Source organism: Sinocyclocheilus rhinocerous, unplaced genomic scaffold (genome assembly GCF_001515625.1).
Source record: "Sinocyclocheilus rhinocerous isolate Xijiao unplaced genomic scaffold, SAMN03320098_v1.1 scaffold939, whole genome shotgun sequence".
Taxonomy (NCBI): domain Eukaryota; kingdom Metazoa; phylum Chordata; class Actinopteri; order Cypriniformes; family Cyprinidae; genus Sinocyclocheilus; species Sinocyclocheilus rhinocerous.
In genome coordinates this window covers 527,171-546,021 of record NW_015665397.1, presented here as the reverse complement: position 1 = coordinate 546,021, position 18,851 = coordinate 527,171, and the positions used below count along the sequence as shown (strand labels likewise).

The window sequence follows — 18,851 nt, the reverse complement described above, 5'->3', positions numbered from 1 at the left end:
ATGTGTTATCACTGAAATTTCATGCAACCAGATACTTTCTGCTGCTGCTGCTATAAACAACTGTAATAATTTGACTTGATTGCTATGCATACTGCTATTAATAATTCGCTAATAACGCAATCTGAATTCTATGATACTGCTGCTATACTCCTTGAAAGTACTATAATTGCTGTAAGCCCAACTGAATACACAAATAGTAAATTCCAGTTTAAGAGTGTCCTACTATTAGCTACATTGTACATGGGCTACTGATTGGAAATAATTTATTATTAGAAGTAATTTTATATTTTAAATGAATTCAAGATTAATTATCTTTAAACTATCACTAAACATGACTTTCATAATAAACTCTTCACTATCGCTGAACCAAGGTAACGAGTGAAATAGAGATGTGGCCCCTTTAAGAATGAGCGCTCCCTCTTCTGAACTGCATTGCAATGCGCACAAGTACACGTATGAGCGGGTATATTATTTTCTGTTGCTCATTAAGTTGTTATGGTTAAATAGGTAAGGCTGTTGACAGCATGACGTTTATGAAAGACAGTTATACGGGTTCACCTTCACTTAAAACAGTGAACAACTGTGAAACGCCAACTGCAAACTGACCCCACTAGTGAGGTGTACATCTGAAAGCGATCCGTTCACGGTTAATGTAGAAATGAATGCCCACAGAAGATACCAAAATCATTGGAGATTTCGGGCAAATAAGGTAATCCCCAATTCACTTTACTGTTCTAAATCTGCAATGCTTGACATTGTATTCTCACATACATGAACTAGAAAACTGCTTGCTGCTGCTGCTAATGCTACTGCTGTTATATGAACAAGGCATGCTTAGTAATTATTCCTCTCGCAAATAACTCGCGTGTAGTTTTATAACTTGTATGTTTTCTAGTTCAAAAATGTAAATCTGACGAACGCAATAATGCACTGAAATCAGAGTGAAGACCATTTACTTATCTAGCTGTTGAGTTTCAGAGAAACTCTGAAAGCACGCTGCAAGAATCTCAAGTGAATGCTAGCCAGCCATATAAATGCAAGGCAGTAGTTCATTGGCTGCATATGCAGCATGAACCAATCAGCTTGTGCCAAGTCATTTAACTCTCTGAATATCATCTGTTACGTTAACAACCTGTCAGCCTGCGCCATTTAGAGTTTCATGACTGAACTATATATTTATGATGTACAGCACGTCAAACTTTTTACTAATTGATGATAGTTAATTATAAGAAAAAAGTCAAAATTGAGGTTACAAAGTCATAATTATGAGACAAAGTCAAATGTGAGATAATTTGTACTTTTTATGATAAAGTCAAATTTATGGAAGTTATAATTATGACGAAAAAAAACTAAATTATGACACAAAAAGTCAATTATGGGTTAAGTCATTATGTCATTTGACTTTTTATTTCATAATTTTGACTTTTTATCTCATAATCACAGCTTTTCAATCTCACAAATATCATTCACCAATTTTTTTTTCTTATGTAGCAGAAACAGGTTTCCGAAGTTGCTACCCAAGACAGACTACCAAGTGAAATCTGTAAGTGACTTACTGTAAAGACCACTTTCAGACTGTTGAGCATCTCAATGTCCTTCGGCAAACCTTTATCTCCCCATCGGACCAAATAATTCTCACTGCAGAGAGACAGAGACAGTGTGTGTAATAATGGCAAACTCCTCTAGACTGATCATTAAAGAGTGTGTCAGTGAGACGCACCTGATGTTGGTCTGCTTGATGGGGTCGTATAAAGACATGAAGAGCTCCGAATCCTCACCGATACGACACACAAAGTTACGCACAAAAACATACAAGCTGTGTGTGGGAGAAGACTGGATCCGTGCGGATACGCCAGAATGATCCAGCTGAACGTTGGACTACACAGAGCAGAGCAGAAGAGACAGGAGTTGATGTTAAACAGAGTTTAAATTCACAGAAATAAACCTGACTGGCGTTAACCTGTGAAAAACTCACAACCACCATACTAGAGTCTTATTTAGCACTTGCTGGGTGGCTAATGTGTTGCTAAGGGCATTGCTAAATGGTTGAGAGGGAATCGGGGTGGTTCCTATGGCATTATAATGCAGTTGCTAGGCTATTCTGAGTGTTTGCTGTGGTACATTATGGTGGTACATATTACTAGGTGCCAAAGTGTTGCCAAATGGTTTCTAGGGTGTTTTTTAAGGTGTCTGGGTGGCTGTTGTGGTATAATATGTAGTTGCTAGAGAGTCTGGGTGATTGCTAGGGTGTTCTGGATGGTTGTCAAGGTGTTGTCAAGTAGTTTCTAGAATGTCTAAGTGGTTGCTGGGGAGTGTGGGTAATTGTTAAGGTGTACTGGGTGGTTGCCAAGGTGTTACCAAGTGGTTTCTAAGGCGTCTAGGTGGTTGCTGTGGTATATTATGCCATTGTTAGGGAGTCTGGGTGATTGCTAGGGTGTTCTGGATGGTTGCCAAGGTGTCGCCAAGTAGTTTCTAGGATGTCTAGGTGGTTGCTGGGGAGTGTGGGTAATTGTTAAGGTGTTCTCAGTGGTTGCCAAGGTGTTGCCAAGTAGTTTCTAAGCTGCCTGGGTGGTTGCTGTGGTATAATATGCAGTTTCTAGGGAGTTTGGGTGATTGCTAGGGTGTTCTGGATAGTTGTCAAGGTGTTGCCAAGTGGTTTCTGAGGTGCCTGGGTGGTTGCTGTGGTATAATACGCAGTTGCTAGGGAGTCTGGGTGATAGCTAGGGTGTTCTGGATAGTTCTCAAGGTGTTGTCAAGTGGTTTCTAAGGTGTCTGGCAGGTTGCTGTGGTATAATATACAGATTGCTAGGGTGTTCTGGATGGTTGCCAAGGTGTTGCCAAGTGGTTTCTATGATGTCTAGGTTGTTGCTGGGGAGTGTAGGTAATTGTTAAGGTGTTCTGAGTGGTTGCCAAGGTGTTACCAAGTGGATTCTAAAGTGTCTGGGTGGATGCTGTGGTATATTATGCAGTTACTAAGGAGCCTGGGTGATTGCTAGCGTTTTCTGGATGGTTGCCAAGGTGTAGCCAAGTGGTTTCTGGGTGGTTGCTAGGGAATTAATATGCGGTAGCTAGGGTGTCATGGTAGTCACTAGGATGGTCTGGCTTATGCAGCTGTTGGTTGTCTGGGCAGTTGCGGATGTGTTGCTATGTGGTTGCTAGGGTGTTTTGGGAGGTCGCTAGGGTACCTAGGTAATTGTGAAGGTGTTGCTAAGTGGTTTCTAGGGCATGTTATGAAGTTGGTAGGGGGTCTGGGTGGTTGCTAAGGCATAATTATGCAGTTGCAAAAGTGTCTGGGTGATTGCTAGGGTGTTCTGGATGGTTGCTAAGACATTATTATGCAGTTGGTAGGGTTTCTGGGTGGTTGTGAAGGCATTGCCCAGTGGTTGCTAGGATGTCTGGGTGGTTGCTAGAACATTATTATGCGATTGCTGCTACGGTTTCTAGGCGGTTGCTAGGTAATAATAATGCAGTTGCTAGTGTGTCCTGGTTGTCACTAGGATGTTTTGGATGGTTGCTAAGACACTATTATCCAGCTGTTATGTGTCTAGTTAATTGTGAAGGTGTTGCTAAGTGGTTGCTAGGCATATTGTGGAGTTGGTAGGGTGTCTGAGTGGTTACAAATTCATTGTTAAGTGGTTTCTAGGATGTCTGTGTGGTCGCTAGGACATTAATATGCAGCTGCTAGGGTACCTTGGTAGTTGCAAAGGTGTTGCTAAGTAGTTGCTAGGGAATTATTATGCAGTTGCTAGGGTGTTTGGGTGATTGTGAAGGAATTGCTGAGTGGTTGCTAGGGTGTCTGGGTGGTTGCTATGGCATTATTATGCAGTTTTGATGGGGGTTCTGACTAATGAATTATTTAAATGAAGTTCAGTTTAGTTTGATCCACCTCAGGTAAGGTCATTAAGTTACTGCAGTGGGGTTACAGGAGGATATTTAGTGTGAATTCACAGCAGAACCAGACCGAAGGAAGGTAAAGCCGTGGGAGTTCATTGATTTCATTTGTTCAGTCATCCTGAACATTTAAAAGTGTCTCATTAAAACTACAAACTCTCTCTCTGATTCCTGAACATGCGAGAAGCTCCTTGTGGTTTCATCTGCAAACCTTTAAATGAAAGTGAAATGAAAACCTGTTCCTCTTTAATGCGCTCTGTGATCTTGGCTGTAGCATCCTCGTGTGCTCGGAAGAGGCTGATAACACTCGCTCGCTCGGGGTCCAAGATATTCCCATCGGCATCCCGCACCACCACATCCAGCTCCAAGATCCTGGAGGCAGAATAACACGTAATTTAACTGCAGTTTGAGTGTTTGTACTCGCACACACACATGATTCACCTGAGAATTCAGTGCACACACACAGATCCTTGAAACAATCTGGCAGATGTGCTCTTGCCCGGAGCTCTTCTGGAGAAGCGAGAGTCCCATGATGCACCTCAGGCGTGACTTCCTACATTTCATTAAGGCTCATTCTTGCACATCACAGAAAGCAACATCCCAGCGAAAGCCCACAGCTAACATGGATTCACACATATTTTTTGCTGTTTTCACATGATCAAGAAGTAATCTGTCAGTATAATTAATTACTACACATTATTCTGTTATTTTAGCATAGTTTTTTGTTGAATATGTAATTGGCTTTCATTTTATTTTTTTATTTTTTATTTTAATTAGTTTTTTTTTTTTATTATTACTTAAATATTTTTATTCCAGTCTTAGTTTAATTATAGTTTGGATTTATTTTCAGTGAGTAATTTTATTTTAAACACATTTCAGTTTTTCATCTATATTTCACTTAGTTTTATGTTCTTCATCTGTATATTATTTCAGTTTTATTTCAATTAACAAAATGTTTTAGTGTTTAGTTAACAATCATAACCCTGACATATTATATTCAAAATATTCAAATGTTTGTATTTGTATCAAATGCTTGTATAATGTCACTATGCTTGTGTGATCACACTTAAAGTCATTTCTGCAATAATTTAGGTTATGATTTCAAAAATATTAGATAATTTTAGAAATTTCACAATTCTTGATTAATTAATTAAGTTGATATCACAGCAAAAAGTTATGCTAGCCTAACTAATTTAAGTTCTCAAGCTTAATACAATTAAACAGTCAGTAAAAAAAAAAAAAAAAAAGAAACTAATTACAAGAAATAGCACAAGAAAATACAACTACTGTACAATAACAAAAATTAAATCAAAAGTGATTTAAGTTAGACAGGTCTATCTATTAAAAAATAAAAAGTCAATATACTGACGGACATTTTCTTTCCCAGCTGTTTGCACTGAGGACACCAATATTGGATATATAACATTATCTTGAGAAAACAATGATTAACTTGTAATCATGTGAAAACAGAGCAAGAAATGTGAATCCATGACAAGTGGTTTGGGAGTTTTTTTCCCTCACATTAATTCATTAACATTCAGGTGGCAGAAAGACATTTTTATCCCCTTCAGGTTTGTTAATTAATTCTTTAATGATAATGTACAAATGCCAATTAACTAACCCATTAACTACAGCCTAGAGCGAATTACTTAAGCTCTGAAGAGGAATTACACCAGCCGACTGGATCATATTATTCTATGCTTCATCAGTTGTGTGTTTGTACAATGGTACAATGATGGTATCAGATGATAATACCATAGTACTGTATGATTACATTCATATATTATGATATAGGATATGAATGTATGCATGGTTTATATTACCATAGTCAAAAATGCACACAGACAGGAACACAAGTGGAATAGACACATGAAATACATACTTATTTCCATAGTCGATCTTTGAGGTGACTTTCTGTTTGAGCTCCTTAAACTCGTCACTCGGTAGCGTCCCGGACAGGAGCTGTGAACGCCACTCCATCAGATCCCACATGAGCCGCTGCACCTGACTGAAACGCTCCTTCTTACTGGACTGATGGAAACAAAGACAATCACTGATTGGTCAGAAGTTCAGGTTGTGCAAATTTAATGTACTTATAATTTTGCATGTTTGACATAATCGACACATCCAGCATTATGTGTTATCATCACATGACTTCATACCACAGTTTGTATAATTCTACATGACGTCCAGGTATCATGTATGAAATAAATACATTATATTTTAATAATATCATTAAATTATTTAATTTAATTTAATTTAATTTGTAATTTGATTTTGTTTAAAGGGGTCATATGATGCAATTTCAATTTTTCCTTTCTCTTTGGAATGTTACAAGCTCTTGGTGCATAAAGAAGATCTGTAAAGTTGCAAAGACTAAAGTCTCATATCCAAAGAGATATTCTTTATAAAAGTTAAGAGTCAGCCACGCCAAAAATCGATGCGTTTCAGAAAGGTGGGGCATAGAGGAGAAACAATAATGTACAGTATGTGGAAAATAATGTGTTTTTTTTTTACCTTAAACCGCATAAACACATTTCATTACACCAAATACACCAAATAATGTTCTTTTTAGCAGCATCATATGACCCCTTTAAAAATGTTTTACCGTTTGTCAGTGATCAAATGAAAAGGCATTCACAGCCCATTTACTTTCATAATGCAGTTTTTATTTGGATGTATTACTTTTTTTTTCAATTTTGAGGTCAGCTAAAGAGAAAAGTTATTTCTTTTTTGCAACATAGCAAATTATATATAAAATTATTTGGTGACAGATATTACAGAACAAAGTAATACTAAACCGTAAAAAACTAAACAAAAGATTTATATTATATTATATAAGCAGGGTGCGATTTGTGAAAAAAGCAGAAGGGGGGATGCTTTTGAAAACTTTTTTCTCTTTCCATAGGTGGAAGGTAAGGGTAAGGCTGTAGCCTAAGTAACCTAATGTTAGTGTAATCTGTTAATAACGCACATCATAAACCCGTCTTTTTAAGCAAGTACCATATAATGGGTGTCATGTCATGAAATGTTTTTAATACGACAGGAACTGTATTTAACGTGATCACAAACTATTAAAACATTGTAAGTTAGGCCTATTAATTGTAATGATTTCATTTCCACGGTTATTCAAGCAACGAACAAATTATACAGAGAAAGCGAGCAAAGAAAACAGTGTCAATGGAGCTTTCGAAGCGCTCCAATCGGATTGCGTATCGCGAATAATTTGATTCAGAACGGGACTTCAAAGCGCGTATCGCAAATCATTTGAGTTAGATCGGGACCTTGGAGCGAGATCGCGGGGTGTTTTTATCCCCACCGGAGATAAAAATAATTCAGCAGAGGCAGGGATGCATAAACCAGAGGAGGGGAAATCGCCCCCCCATCACCCCTGGCAAATCGCACCCTGTATATAAGATATATTTATATATAAGGGATCTAATATATATTCTAATATATATATCAGGGGTGTTTCCTCTAAGAAAGCAAGGGAGGCAGTGCCTCCAGTTTTTCTAAAGAAACATTGTCCAACAGCAACACCAGCTGGTAAAGTTACAGCAGGAGTTCACGTCTCTCTCGCCTCCCCTGAGCCCATTGAATTTTAACTGACCCCCTAAAGCGTGCCGTGAGTTTGGTGGGGTGTAATTGAGAATGAATGGGGGAAAGTCACGTGAGAGGAGGCAATATGATATGACTGGTTATGTTCAGCTGTGATTGGTCCATAATTCCCGCCTCTTGTGTTCATGTGTGCTCCGCATTTGCGAATCAGTCTGTATGAACAATATAATGGCATTAATGGGAAGACTAATTTAAAAAAGTAAACAACTCACACACTTTGATATAACCACTTTGTTACATCAAAATATGACTTAAAATGGCATGAAAACATGATCCGTGGGAGTTTTTAGTGAGTAATCAGCTCGGTGAAATTCAAAGTAAATCTCCTTGTCTGTGACCAATATTTACAGAGCTTTGATGACTGATGACCCGAAAAATGAATTAACAGTTAACTATTAAAAAGAATAGCTGACCATAAGTTCACAAATAAAATATATTGCTTAAATTGTTACTGCCTTAGTGATGAGATTCATATTTGGCTTTAATAAATAGAACATTGATTACATTATTAATGTAAAAATATAAAGTAGAATTGTTTTTTAATTCTTTCTTTTTTTTTCTTTTTCTGATAGTGTATAAGTAATGTTTATTTAACCATGAAAATGTGACTGGGGCATGAATTGTGTCTGGGACATGAATTAACATTTATTATTGTTAATAAGTTATTATTATTGGTATTGTTACACTTAATTTATATTTTTAGAACTGCAGAAAGTTTTCTAAAAATAGACCAGGAAGTAAACTTTGTTACTTCTGATTTAATTTTGACTTTAAAAGTCATGGCTGTTGTCACTTCATATCACACAGAGAACGGAAGGTCACTTTGTGGGACATTGTATGTCACGTACTGTAAAGTGCTTCAAATGTGCTTTACACTGCACATTCTGTCAGGTCACGCAATACAGAAAACTCCCATACTGAGCACAGTATGCATACTACAAATATAATATCACTACACTCTTAACTCAGTGTACACTCTTAACTACACTCACTTACAAATAAAGGATCGAAAAGGAGGTTTTATCCATTTTTGGTTCCCCAAAGAACCTTTCAGTGAGCAGCTCATAAAAGAACCATTTATTTCTCAGTGTAAAGAACATTTAAAAAATCTATAGGACCTTTTGTGGAAAGGAACGATTCTATAGATGTTAAAGGTTTTTCACGGAACCACTGATCCTAATAAAGAACCTTTATTTTTAAGTGTAGTACAGTATCCCACCCACATCTAAGCGTCTCACCACATAGAGCTGTTTCCAGATGCTGCCCCATTCTCTCAGTGTGGTGGTCACCTCCTTCACCAGCGGCATCTCAGCAGATGTTATGATCTCCTCATCTCTACAGGAGCAGACAGACAGAGGGTCAGAGGATGGACGGATGGATGGACTGACTGATGAACAGAAGGACATACTCACCCTCTCTTTTCGACGATGACTTCCTTCAACACTATAAAGCTTGCAGGAAATGCTCCCTTAAATATGGAACAAAGTAAATCAGCAAACACGTAGCAGAGGTCCAGGTCAGATATTCAGGAATAAAACATTATGCTCTTGTAGAAACACCATAAACTAAACACCCGTTTACTTACTTTTCTCTCTTTGTTCTTGATCACGTAACCTTTATACCATCCTGAAACAAGAACAGACTGGTTTAGACTATGAAAATATTTCTGTTGCTCAAACATTATGTAAAATTATTTTTTTGTGTGTTTTTGTCTTGTTTTACAGTACAAATATCAATAAATTCTTAAATCAAGATACATTTACTTACAAATGACTTTAAGATATCAAGTCTTGCTTTCTGAAGAAAGTGATTAAAATTCTATGAGTTTATGCTTAAAACAAGAAGAAATAATTGTCAGTGGGGTCAGAAACAAGATTGTTTTTGAATTAAGACCCCACTGGCAGATACTTTTCCTGTTTCAAGCATAAATTCATTCTCTGAAGACTTCATGGTTGCAAAACAATAACCTAAAAATAACCATTAGGGAACGTTCTGTTTAAGTTATTTTTTAGGTTATTTAAAAATAACCTCCCTGCAACGTTCTTGGAACGTTATTTTATGGTTGCAAAAGTAAAACCTAAATGGAACATTCGTAAGGGCCAGTTGTTCAGAAGTAATCTGATCAGATTTCTGCTATTGGATTGGATCAAATCTTTAAAATGGGTTGTTCAAAAGAAAAACAGGATTCTGGCATCGGATTAGATCACAAAATCCAATCTTGGTTTTGATCTGGATCAAATCATCTTTTTAGTAAGATTGGGATACTTTTGTTTCAAAAAATCTCATCCCGGCAGAAGGGTGGATTATATTAAATTAAAAGTGTTTTTTTTTTATATCACTGTCTGTAAACTACATTACTACTACTACATCAGATAAACCAGTTAATAGTCATTTGTGAGCGAATGCAAAGTGTCTTGTGTCAATGCAATGCAAAACTTTTCTGAGAGAATGCAAAAGCATTGACATATTTTTTTCCAACTCATTTTTTTTTTCCATCACCATGTAAAAGATTAGGCGCCCCATAGAGCACTAGTAATCCATATTTGGTAATCTGAAAAATTGTGTATCTGGATCTTTGTGATCCAATCCAATTTTGCTTTGAAAAACCAGCAGAAAAGTAAGATGGATTACCTGATCCTGGATAGCAAAATATGGGATTTTCATTCTGATCCAGATTAAGCTTTTTGAGCTGGCCCTAAAATTATATTATTTGATTTTCAAAAAAACAAGCAAACGGGAACTAAATACTAAGGTTAGGGGGACGTTCTGTGTTTGCTGGGTTAATGTCACAATTTTGCTTCTCAAGTAAATATATCTTGATTTAACCCTCCTGTTGTGTTTAGACCAATTTGACTCATACTTGATTTTTCAACCTGCTCTATATTTCTCATTTAGGGTCTTGAATGTATGCAACATTTCGACTCATAGATGTGTTTTGGAAAGGCTGTACAAATTGTATTACAACTTTTGTGCTCAGGTCCTATTGACTCCCCATTAAAACCCATAAGTATGCAATTTGAAACCAACACCAAAGAGTAAATAAAATAAAATAAAATAAAATACAATTTTATTGTAGCTTGTCAATCACTAAAATATGAAATACATGAGAACATATGAAAATGAAGACAAAAAAAACTAAGACTCATCTTCTAAACCATCTAAAAAATCACTGTTTCTTCTAGCTCTATCTAGTTGAGTTTCACAGTCAAAAAAATCTGTCAAAGGTGGTCTTTGGTTGTTAGTTTTGTGGATCTCAGTTACTAGATTACATAAAATGGCAGAGGAAGTATAAATAGCAATACATACTATCTACACTAAATACAAAAAATGTTAGATACTATTTATACTTAGTTATTTGTTATTTAGTATTTAGCAGTTATTTAGCAGTTATTTGCACCTCAGTGTGCAAATAGTCACTACAAGTAGTCATGACAAAAAAAGTAAATTGTAAATGGATCATCAAATTGACCCCGCCCTAACACAAAAAATAAGATGGGAATTATTAAAGTTCTCACATATCTTATATTTTTTTTAGTCTCTGACAAGGTACAATACAGTGTTTTCTGTTTTTACATGAATCTTTAGTGTTTTTCATAGTGTCGATTTGCAGTGAAACCAACGTGGCTCAATTTCACCCCAAAAACAGAAACTGTAGCCAGTTTTTGAACAGCAGGGGGGTTTAAAATGTTTGGATATTTGCACTGGAAAACAAGACCAGAATACTGAGCAAGAAAATCTTCTTTTTTTTTTCAGTGTGGAACATGCATGGCGCAAGCAACACCAAGGTCACAGGTTTGATTCCCAGGGACCGCATTGAACTGATCGAATGTATACTTTGAACGCAACATACATTGCTGTATATAAAAGCCTTTACCTCAAGCATAATTGCAAAAGTAAGTGCAATATCCCAGAATCCCTCACCTTCACATGACTCCTGTATGTGCACAGTGTCCCCGATAACCAGGGACAACTGCTTCTCCGCTTTGGCAACGAAATTCCACTTAACTTCATAGAAAAGAGAGAAAATATCAATTGCATGAAATTCAACCAATGCATTTAAAAATGCACAAAAAGATTTCCCAAGTCACAGTTTGGATTTAATTTTTAAGTGATGTTTAGCAAAACAGCAGAATGAGATCATTTAATGCTTCCAAGAAGACATCAAACGATCTCTATCCTCAACTACTTGAAAAGAGTCCTGTGATTCATGTCTAGAGCACAAACGCTGCAGGACGACGCACACGCTGGATTTTAATACTTTAGCCAACATCAATGACTCTGAAAGTTAAACTGCATATTATGCAGAGATGGAGAACATCATATTATATACACACGCGCGCACACACACACACACACACACACAATTCATTTCTGCAAGTACGAGTTTGTTGGCCTACTTCCTCTCAGAGCAACTTCCTGTGCAACACCGCACACACAGATACCACCATCAGCATGTTTACAATTGAAATAATTCAAAAGCAATATACATGCATTTACATGATTTTATTTCAAGTTCATAATACGTTTTAGCATGTGCATATATATGCTTTATTTCTTTCAACATACATGCTGTGAGCTACAAACCTGCTGACTACGCCGCCTACAATCAGAAGTCAAACCACTTTTGCATTCATTTCAAAACTGAATATAAAAAAAAAAAAAAAATTCTGTGAATACTACATTGACAAATAACTCTAAATAAAGTTACTCTAATCAGTTTCACCATTTCACGCTCATACTGCTCTTAATGGACACTTTACATATAAACTAGACTATTAGCTTCTGTTGATTAAAAGAGATTTCAATGGGATTTGCATTAAATATTTCTTCCCAAAGGTTGTTATTTGGTCATGGCTGAAAAACTAAATGGAGTTCTCACATATATTTAATTTAAGGATCAACTTTGTCTCAGATGTTTCCCTTATTCCTAAAATAACGCAAATGAGTGTTATTTTAGTATCACTGAGAAACTATTACAGATTTAAGTATTTTGAATTCGTTTTTATTTTTATATTTTCTGTCTTTATTTTATTGTTTGTTTTCAACATATCTATATAGTTTTTATTAACAATCATCAACTTAAAAAGAGATATGTTGCTTTGTAACTGAAATAAAACAAGTTTAAGTTTTTTTTTAGTTTTTTTTTTCAGTTAATGTTTATTTTATTTCAAGTAACAGAAATGTTTATTATGGTTTTAGTTTATTTTCATTCTTGTTTTAGTTTTGTTGTTGTTTTGTTTTTGTACACAAACTAAAAGAAAATGAGAAATGTTGCTAACTGAAATAAAATAAGCTTAAGATTTTAATGTTTTATTTCAGTTAATGTTTATTTTATGTTTTAGTTAACTATAATAAACCTGACATAAATGAGTCATAGTTTTCAGTAAGAGTACAGAGCTATAAAATGATTGTGAATAGCAGCTCAGATCATTTGATGAGAAATATTGAGTTCACATGGAGATCTCTGACTTTTGCTTGCTAACTTTGGTATCCTGAGCAAATATGAGCTCATTTAGAGCTCTAGAGGAGATTCCTGGTCTCTTTTCTCAGGAGAAACATCTGACTTCTCACTACTGTCTAAAAGAAACATTCAAGATGATAAAGATCTTGCTTGTGCATTTATTTCACGGAGGTCTTCTCTAAAAATTCAGTCCTGCTCTTCTGTTATTAAATGATGCCAAACCTTAAAGCACCTTCATTCAGCAAACAGGCTAAAGAAGCGAATCCTCTGCGCTGTAAAAAGTTAAAATGTGCAGAAGTTCCCTTATGAAGTTATTTCAGTTTGCTTCAGTTGCATTAAATGATATTTTTGATTTTAATAAACCAAAAGAAGCACATTTTTACAATGCATTTCAAGCTCTAAGTAAGAAGCTGTCCTAGGGTTCAGGTCTCAGTTTGTTGTTGCACTATATCAGTATTGCATTAACTGCACCGTCATAGTGTCATAAAACTAAAATCTGCAGATTTTCAAAGCAAAACAAGTGTAAAATGAGAAAATGCCGCAATCTGTTTAGTCCAGTGACCGTTGGGCCGCTTGACTGATCTGTCTCTGCCCACATCCTGAGATACAGGAACTGAATCAAACAACTTTATATGCCCGCTGCGAAGGCCGCTAGGGATACAAACACACAAACGCACACACAACTTCGCAGAGAACGTTCAAAATGCACAGGTGAATCACTTGCGCACACACACACAAAAACAGCAAAACTCACCAACTCCATATCTTTCAGAGATAGTTTTTGTCCAAGGAGCCATTGGTTGGACTATACAACGCTCTCCCCTATGGCTCTCTCTGTCTGTATTTTCTCTTTCAGAGTATCTCAGTTCCTTTCTTATGCCCTACACTGACTGCTTTTTGGGTGAGGGTGTGAGAAATAACCAGAGAAATAAGCGCTCCTCCTCCTGTCTGACTGTCTGCTTCTTCCTCTTCCTCTTTTGGCCTCCACATTTAACCGGCTGACAGCAGAACTTCAGCACGATGACTAAAGCGTGTTTCAATGGCTTTTATTGATTAACGTCTTGAGATCATGTATGTTTTTGGTGTCAAACTCCACTCTGATCTATGAGGATGTGTGATGGTGCACGCAAATCATCATTTATGAATCTGTAATGCTGGAGGAAACATGGTGTGGGACGAGACAAAGCAGAGATTCCCTGAAGATGTTTGATTTATGCATCCGAGAGACTTAATACGAGCAGGTTTATACAAACACACAAACAAGCTGTTCTATAGTCATAAACCACCAAAATAATGTTAATCTTCAAAAGCAATTCCTACTGCAAACAATAGAGGGCACCGCAAACACTCACTTAGAGATAATACGACTTGATCATGCAGCATATTGAGTAGACATGATCATGCTTATGAATTTGACCTTGAAGCTGTATTTTTAAAAACTGGATATTTGCAGTCAAATAATTCAGAACAAAAAATTTGCTGTTTGAAAATACATGTCTATAAAACTCTGCTATAAAAAATTCAGTTGTGTTAAATTTCAAATGTTCAATATTCAAGTTTAAAAAAATCTAATTTAAAACTATGTTAAATGCCACATAATATTCAGTTCTGATAAATGCACTTGTCAATAATTCAAATTTATACAATACAAATTCAAATAGTCTTAAAGAAAAGGATATTAAAGAGACTTGAGGGTGGATTCTATTCACTTGGACCACAAAGCAATCACCTAGAAACCATCCAGAACACCCTAGCAACCACTCATATGGGGAATCATCAAAGAATACCAGCATTTATACATGCGAACGCTGCAGGTCCAATGCTAAAAACAGCTGGAGGCCATTAAACGCTCCACTTTATGTTTTCTTACTGTGGTCCATGCAAAAAAACAGGACAGTATCCCACAGAAATAAATACAGCCTTTTGTTGAAGCACAAAGCACCTCTTGATACGTTGTTGTGAAAACCTGGCAACCCTTTCCGTAAAGCAGGTAATGTTATTATTGCTAACATAGCGACTCATCGAAAAATACATTGGCAACATCTGTATTAAAGGGAAAATAATCACTTCATCCGACGTTTAAGTGAATAAAATAGCCCTGACAGCCTTACTTACTGGAGTTCCACAACTATTGACTTTGTTCTCTCTCACCGGACTTGTGTATGTGTGATGTAAAAGAGGAAAACAGGCATTTGGACCAAAGCACTGTGAAGCAAGGGAGGGGGAGACTCAAAATGTTCCTAAACTTAGAACGCATTTTTGCCCCGTTTGTGTTTGTGTTGTTTTACTACTTACAAAATTATTTAAAGTATAAAACATTTGAATTTACAATATACAGCATGGTTTTTAATCATATTTTTAGGGGGGGACAACCCTCAGATAGGGGGGGTCCTGTTTTTATTACAAAGATAATATAGATTACAATATATATATTATAGTGCTGTCAAATTAGCGCGTTAACGCAGGCGATTAATTTTTTCTGTTTAACGCGTTAAAAATATTTAACGCAATTTATGCAGGGGCGGAGCTAGGGTTGGTCTCTTTTTTGTTTCCTGTCAAGAAGTGCATTTATTCAGTCGCCGAACGTCTTTACGACCACATCAAATGGTAGACGTTTCTATGGAAGCCCATTTCCGCCACTGAATAAAAATTTAAAAAGGTAATTGCGACTTTTTTTCTCAGAATTGTGAGATATTAACTCGCAATTGCGAGTTAGGAAGTCAGAATTGTGAGATATAAAGTCGCAATTACCTTTTTAATTTTTTATTCAGTGGCGGAAACGGGCTTCCATAGAAACGTCTACCATTTGATGTGGTCGTAAAGACGTTCACAAACTCGCAATTCTGAGAAATAAACTCACAATTGTGAGATATAAAGTCAGAATTGTTCCTCAATCTCTCCATACAATGGTCGAGACATGTGGGGCGGCTCGCTGTTTCCATCATAAGGTTTAAGTTTGCTTTGAGGAGGTCTTAGGTTTTTGAACCATTCATCATTACTGCTGGTGGGGTTACTGGCTCAAGCTGGAAGGTTCAGTATTCCTGACCGGCCATAATCTCTTTTGGGTTTGGGTTTCTCAGAAGAACGGGCTGCCAAATCATCAAATCCATTCGACTTTCCATGATCGGCTTCATCATCACTGTCTTCCTCCTTCATTTTTTCTTCTTGTATAACGTACTGCGCTTGTTGTCCTCAGCAATCTTCTTCACCTCATTGGATGCCATCTTGTCCAGCATGTCAGACTTGATTTCTTTCTCCATAGTGTCCAGTTTGTGAAGGTTCACCTGGTCCTGGTTGTAGTAATCTTGCTTCAACGTGAGCCTAACCCAGACACTGAGGAGAGGTTGGATGCTCCTCCAGCAGAAAGCATGGACTCGGCCCTTATAATCAGACGAGGCGAGACTCACTCCCATCATCATCTCGGCTTGCTTCTGCATTAGAGTCTCATTGACCATGTTGGCAATCCAGTTTTGGATATTGGTGATGTTTACCATGGGCTCACCATTAGGGCCACAATGACCGCAGCAGGAGGTGCAGTAGGCTCTTGGGGAACAGGTGGCTGTGATCGGTTGCTACGACCTGAAAGGGCAGAAGACCTTCCACTCAGGACAGACATGATGATGATGAAGAAGTGACATGTGGCCAAGTATGGTGACCCATTCTCGGAATTAGTGCTCTGCATTTATCCCATCCAAAGTGCACACACACACCGTGAACACACACCCGGAGCAGTGGACAGCCATTTATGCTGCGGCGCCCGGGGAGCAGTTGGGGGTTCGGTGCCTTGCTCAAGGGCACCTCAGTCGGGGTTTTGAAGGTGGGAGAGAGCGCTGTACATTCACTCCCCCCACCTACAATCCCTGCCGGTACGAGACTCGAACCCACAACCTTGGGTTACGAGTCCTACTCTCTAACCATTAGGCCACGACTTCCCCATTGCGAGTGTAGTATATCTCACAATTCTGAGAAAAAGAGTCAGAATTGTGACAAAAGTCGCTAAAACCTTTTTTTATTTTTTATTCAGTGGAGGAAACGGGCGTCCATACGTTTCAGATGAACGCTCCAACTTCACTTCAGCATCAGGCGTGAGTCAAACAAGCACGTAAACGGTACTGTGCTCGCAGCTCGTGCTCTTCAATTGCACTCACAAAGGCGCCGGCGCGCTGTAGTATCATTTCACATCCAAACGTGAAATAAACTATGTGCATGCAAAGTACCATCAACTTCAGCGAATCCCTAATTTATCTGCATATAGACGGATCCGATGATAGTCGCGGCTTTCAAATGCTCCCATGTGCTTCTGTGTGAGCACTTGGTGAAGAGCGTGATCACTGAAGCGATGATCATTGAAGCCAATTACAGTCATATCTGTTGAGCGCAAGAACACAATGACCAATCAGCGCTGAATCTGCTCAACAGCGCTCAAATCTTGGAGATGGATGTTTTTAAAATTTCAGTACCAAATGGTATCGCGGTCAGTACTTTTGACAACACTACCTTGTTTAACAGTGTGAAATGCTTCATTCTGACAGTTGTTGTTTAATACTGACCAGCATGTCAAGTGCTGCCGGGAGCGTGATGGTTGAAGCCCTGGGCTGCTTACAGGAACACTGCAGGTCCAATCCATTATTTCATCCCTGAACAACTTAACAAGACATTAAAATACAAAATTAGACACAGTCAAACAGCAACTATGCTGTAAATTGTGTGGATAACAATCAATAGTTAATTATAAAGCACCAAATAAACAGTTCAAAGTCTATTTTACAGTCTGTCTGTTGCAAGAATATTGATTTGAGTATAAGATGTGCAGCTGAATTTATTAGAATTGCACAATGAGTAACAATAAATGGTCATACTGTATATAAATTTAGTAAATATAATTTACTACTTTTACTACTTTTACTTTTACAAATACTACTTTTAGATTACTTTTAGATTTCTTTTGACCTGACGTGTTTACCACATTGATTTACCAACGATATCATTTTGATATAAAAATACAAAGAGTAAGAAAATATATTCCATTCGTTGTAATTAACAAAATGAAGTGCATTAAACATTACATTACGTCAGGTTTACCAAACTGGGCTCGGGAAGGAACTGCATGGGGTTTGTGAGTTTAATGAAAAGCTGATAATTAATTCATTAAGTCATAAAAATGTAAAATGAAAATAAATAATCTTAAAATAACATCAATCATAATAAAACACTCACAAAAAAAGAAATATTTGTTTACCTGCATGTTATGTGACCATTAACCAGCGACAGAGAACTGTGAACATGCAGATGTGATACCTAATTATTAAAATATTTATTTTAAAATCTCAAGGGTACTTCAAGTAAATATATTAGGTGAAAAGGATCAGATGACAACTTGTGCATTTTAATGTGTTTGAAATACAAAAGTCTTTCAAAGACACAGTAATACATGGTTAAATAAACTTGTTTGATAATCCAGATAAAAATTTATGTGTTCATCAGTAGTTGATGCAATTTTGAGACACTTCTTAAACCTGATTTTTTGTGAATCCAGTGGTCAAATGCTGTGTAGTCACCTGATCTCTGTGTGAATGTCCACGAAACTGGATGACTTTCTGAGTGTATATAAGAGGTAGACGATTTCAGAAAGGAACATTTAAAAGATGAAAAAGAGGAATTAGGGAGAATCAATAAATTATGAATAATTGATTGCTATTGTGTGAATTATATGTAATCGTGTAATCAATAAAAAAGTAACTGTAGTTTGATTACGATTATTTTAAAATGTAATTTAATCCAATTTCAAGTATTTTAATTTTGGAATCTGATTACATAATTGAGTTACTGAAAGATAATCAGTAACTCAATTATGTAATCAGATTCCAAAATTAAAATACAT

The 18,851-nt window shown here is 36.8% G+C and overlaps 1 protein-coding gene across 1 annotated transcript in view; it reads right to left on the bottom strand.

Annotated features, from left to right (window-relative positions):
• LOC107731350 (dedicator of cytokinesis protein 2-like) overlaps positions 1 to 13,844 on the bottom strand; it is a 45,047-nt gene extending 31,203 nt beyond the window's left edge. Inside the window, exons 1-9 of the mRNA XM_016542404.1 lie at positions 13,725 to 13,844; positions 11,431 to 11,514; positions 9,095 to 9,135; positions 8,922 to 8,977; positions 8,733 to 8,844; positions 5,774 to 5,922; positions 4,128 to 4,263; positions 1,721 to 1,878; positions 1,557 to 1,638 (exon numbers count right to left, since the gene is read on the bottom strand). Of these exons, the coding sequence (XP_016397890.1) occupies positions 1,557 to 1,638; positions 1,721 to 1,878; positions 4,128 to 4,263; positions 5,774 to 5,922; positions 8,733 to 8,844; positions 8,922 to 8,977; positions 9,095 to 9,135; positions 11,431 to 11,514; positions 13,725 to 13,767 (861 nt within the window). The 5' untranslated portion in view covers positions 13,768 to 13,844. The remainder of the gene's footprint in view (positions 1 to 1,556; positions 1,639 to 1,720; positions 1,879 to 4,127; positions 4,264 to 5,773; positions 5,923 to 8,732; positions 8,845 to 8,921; positions 8,978 to 9,094; positions 9,136 to 11,430; positions 11,515 to 13,724) is intronic.
• Between the last annotated feature and the right edge of the window lie 5,007 nt (positions 13,845 to 18,851).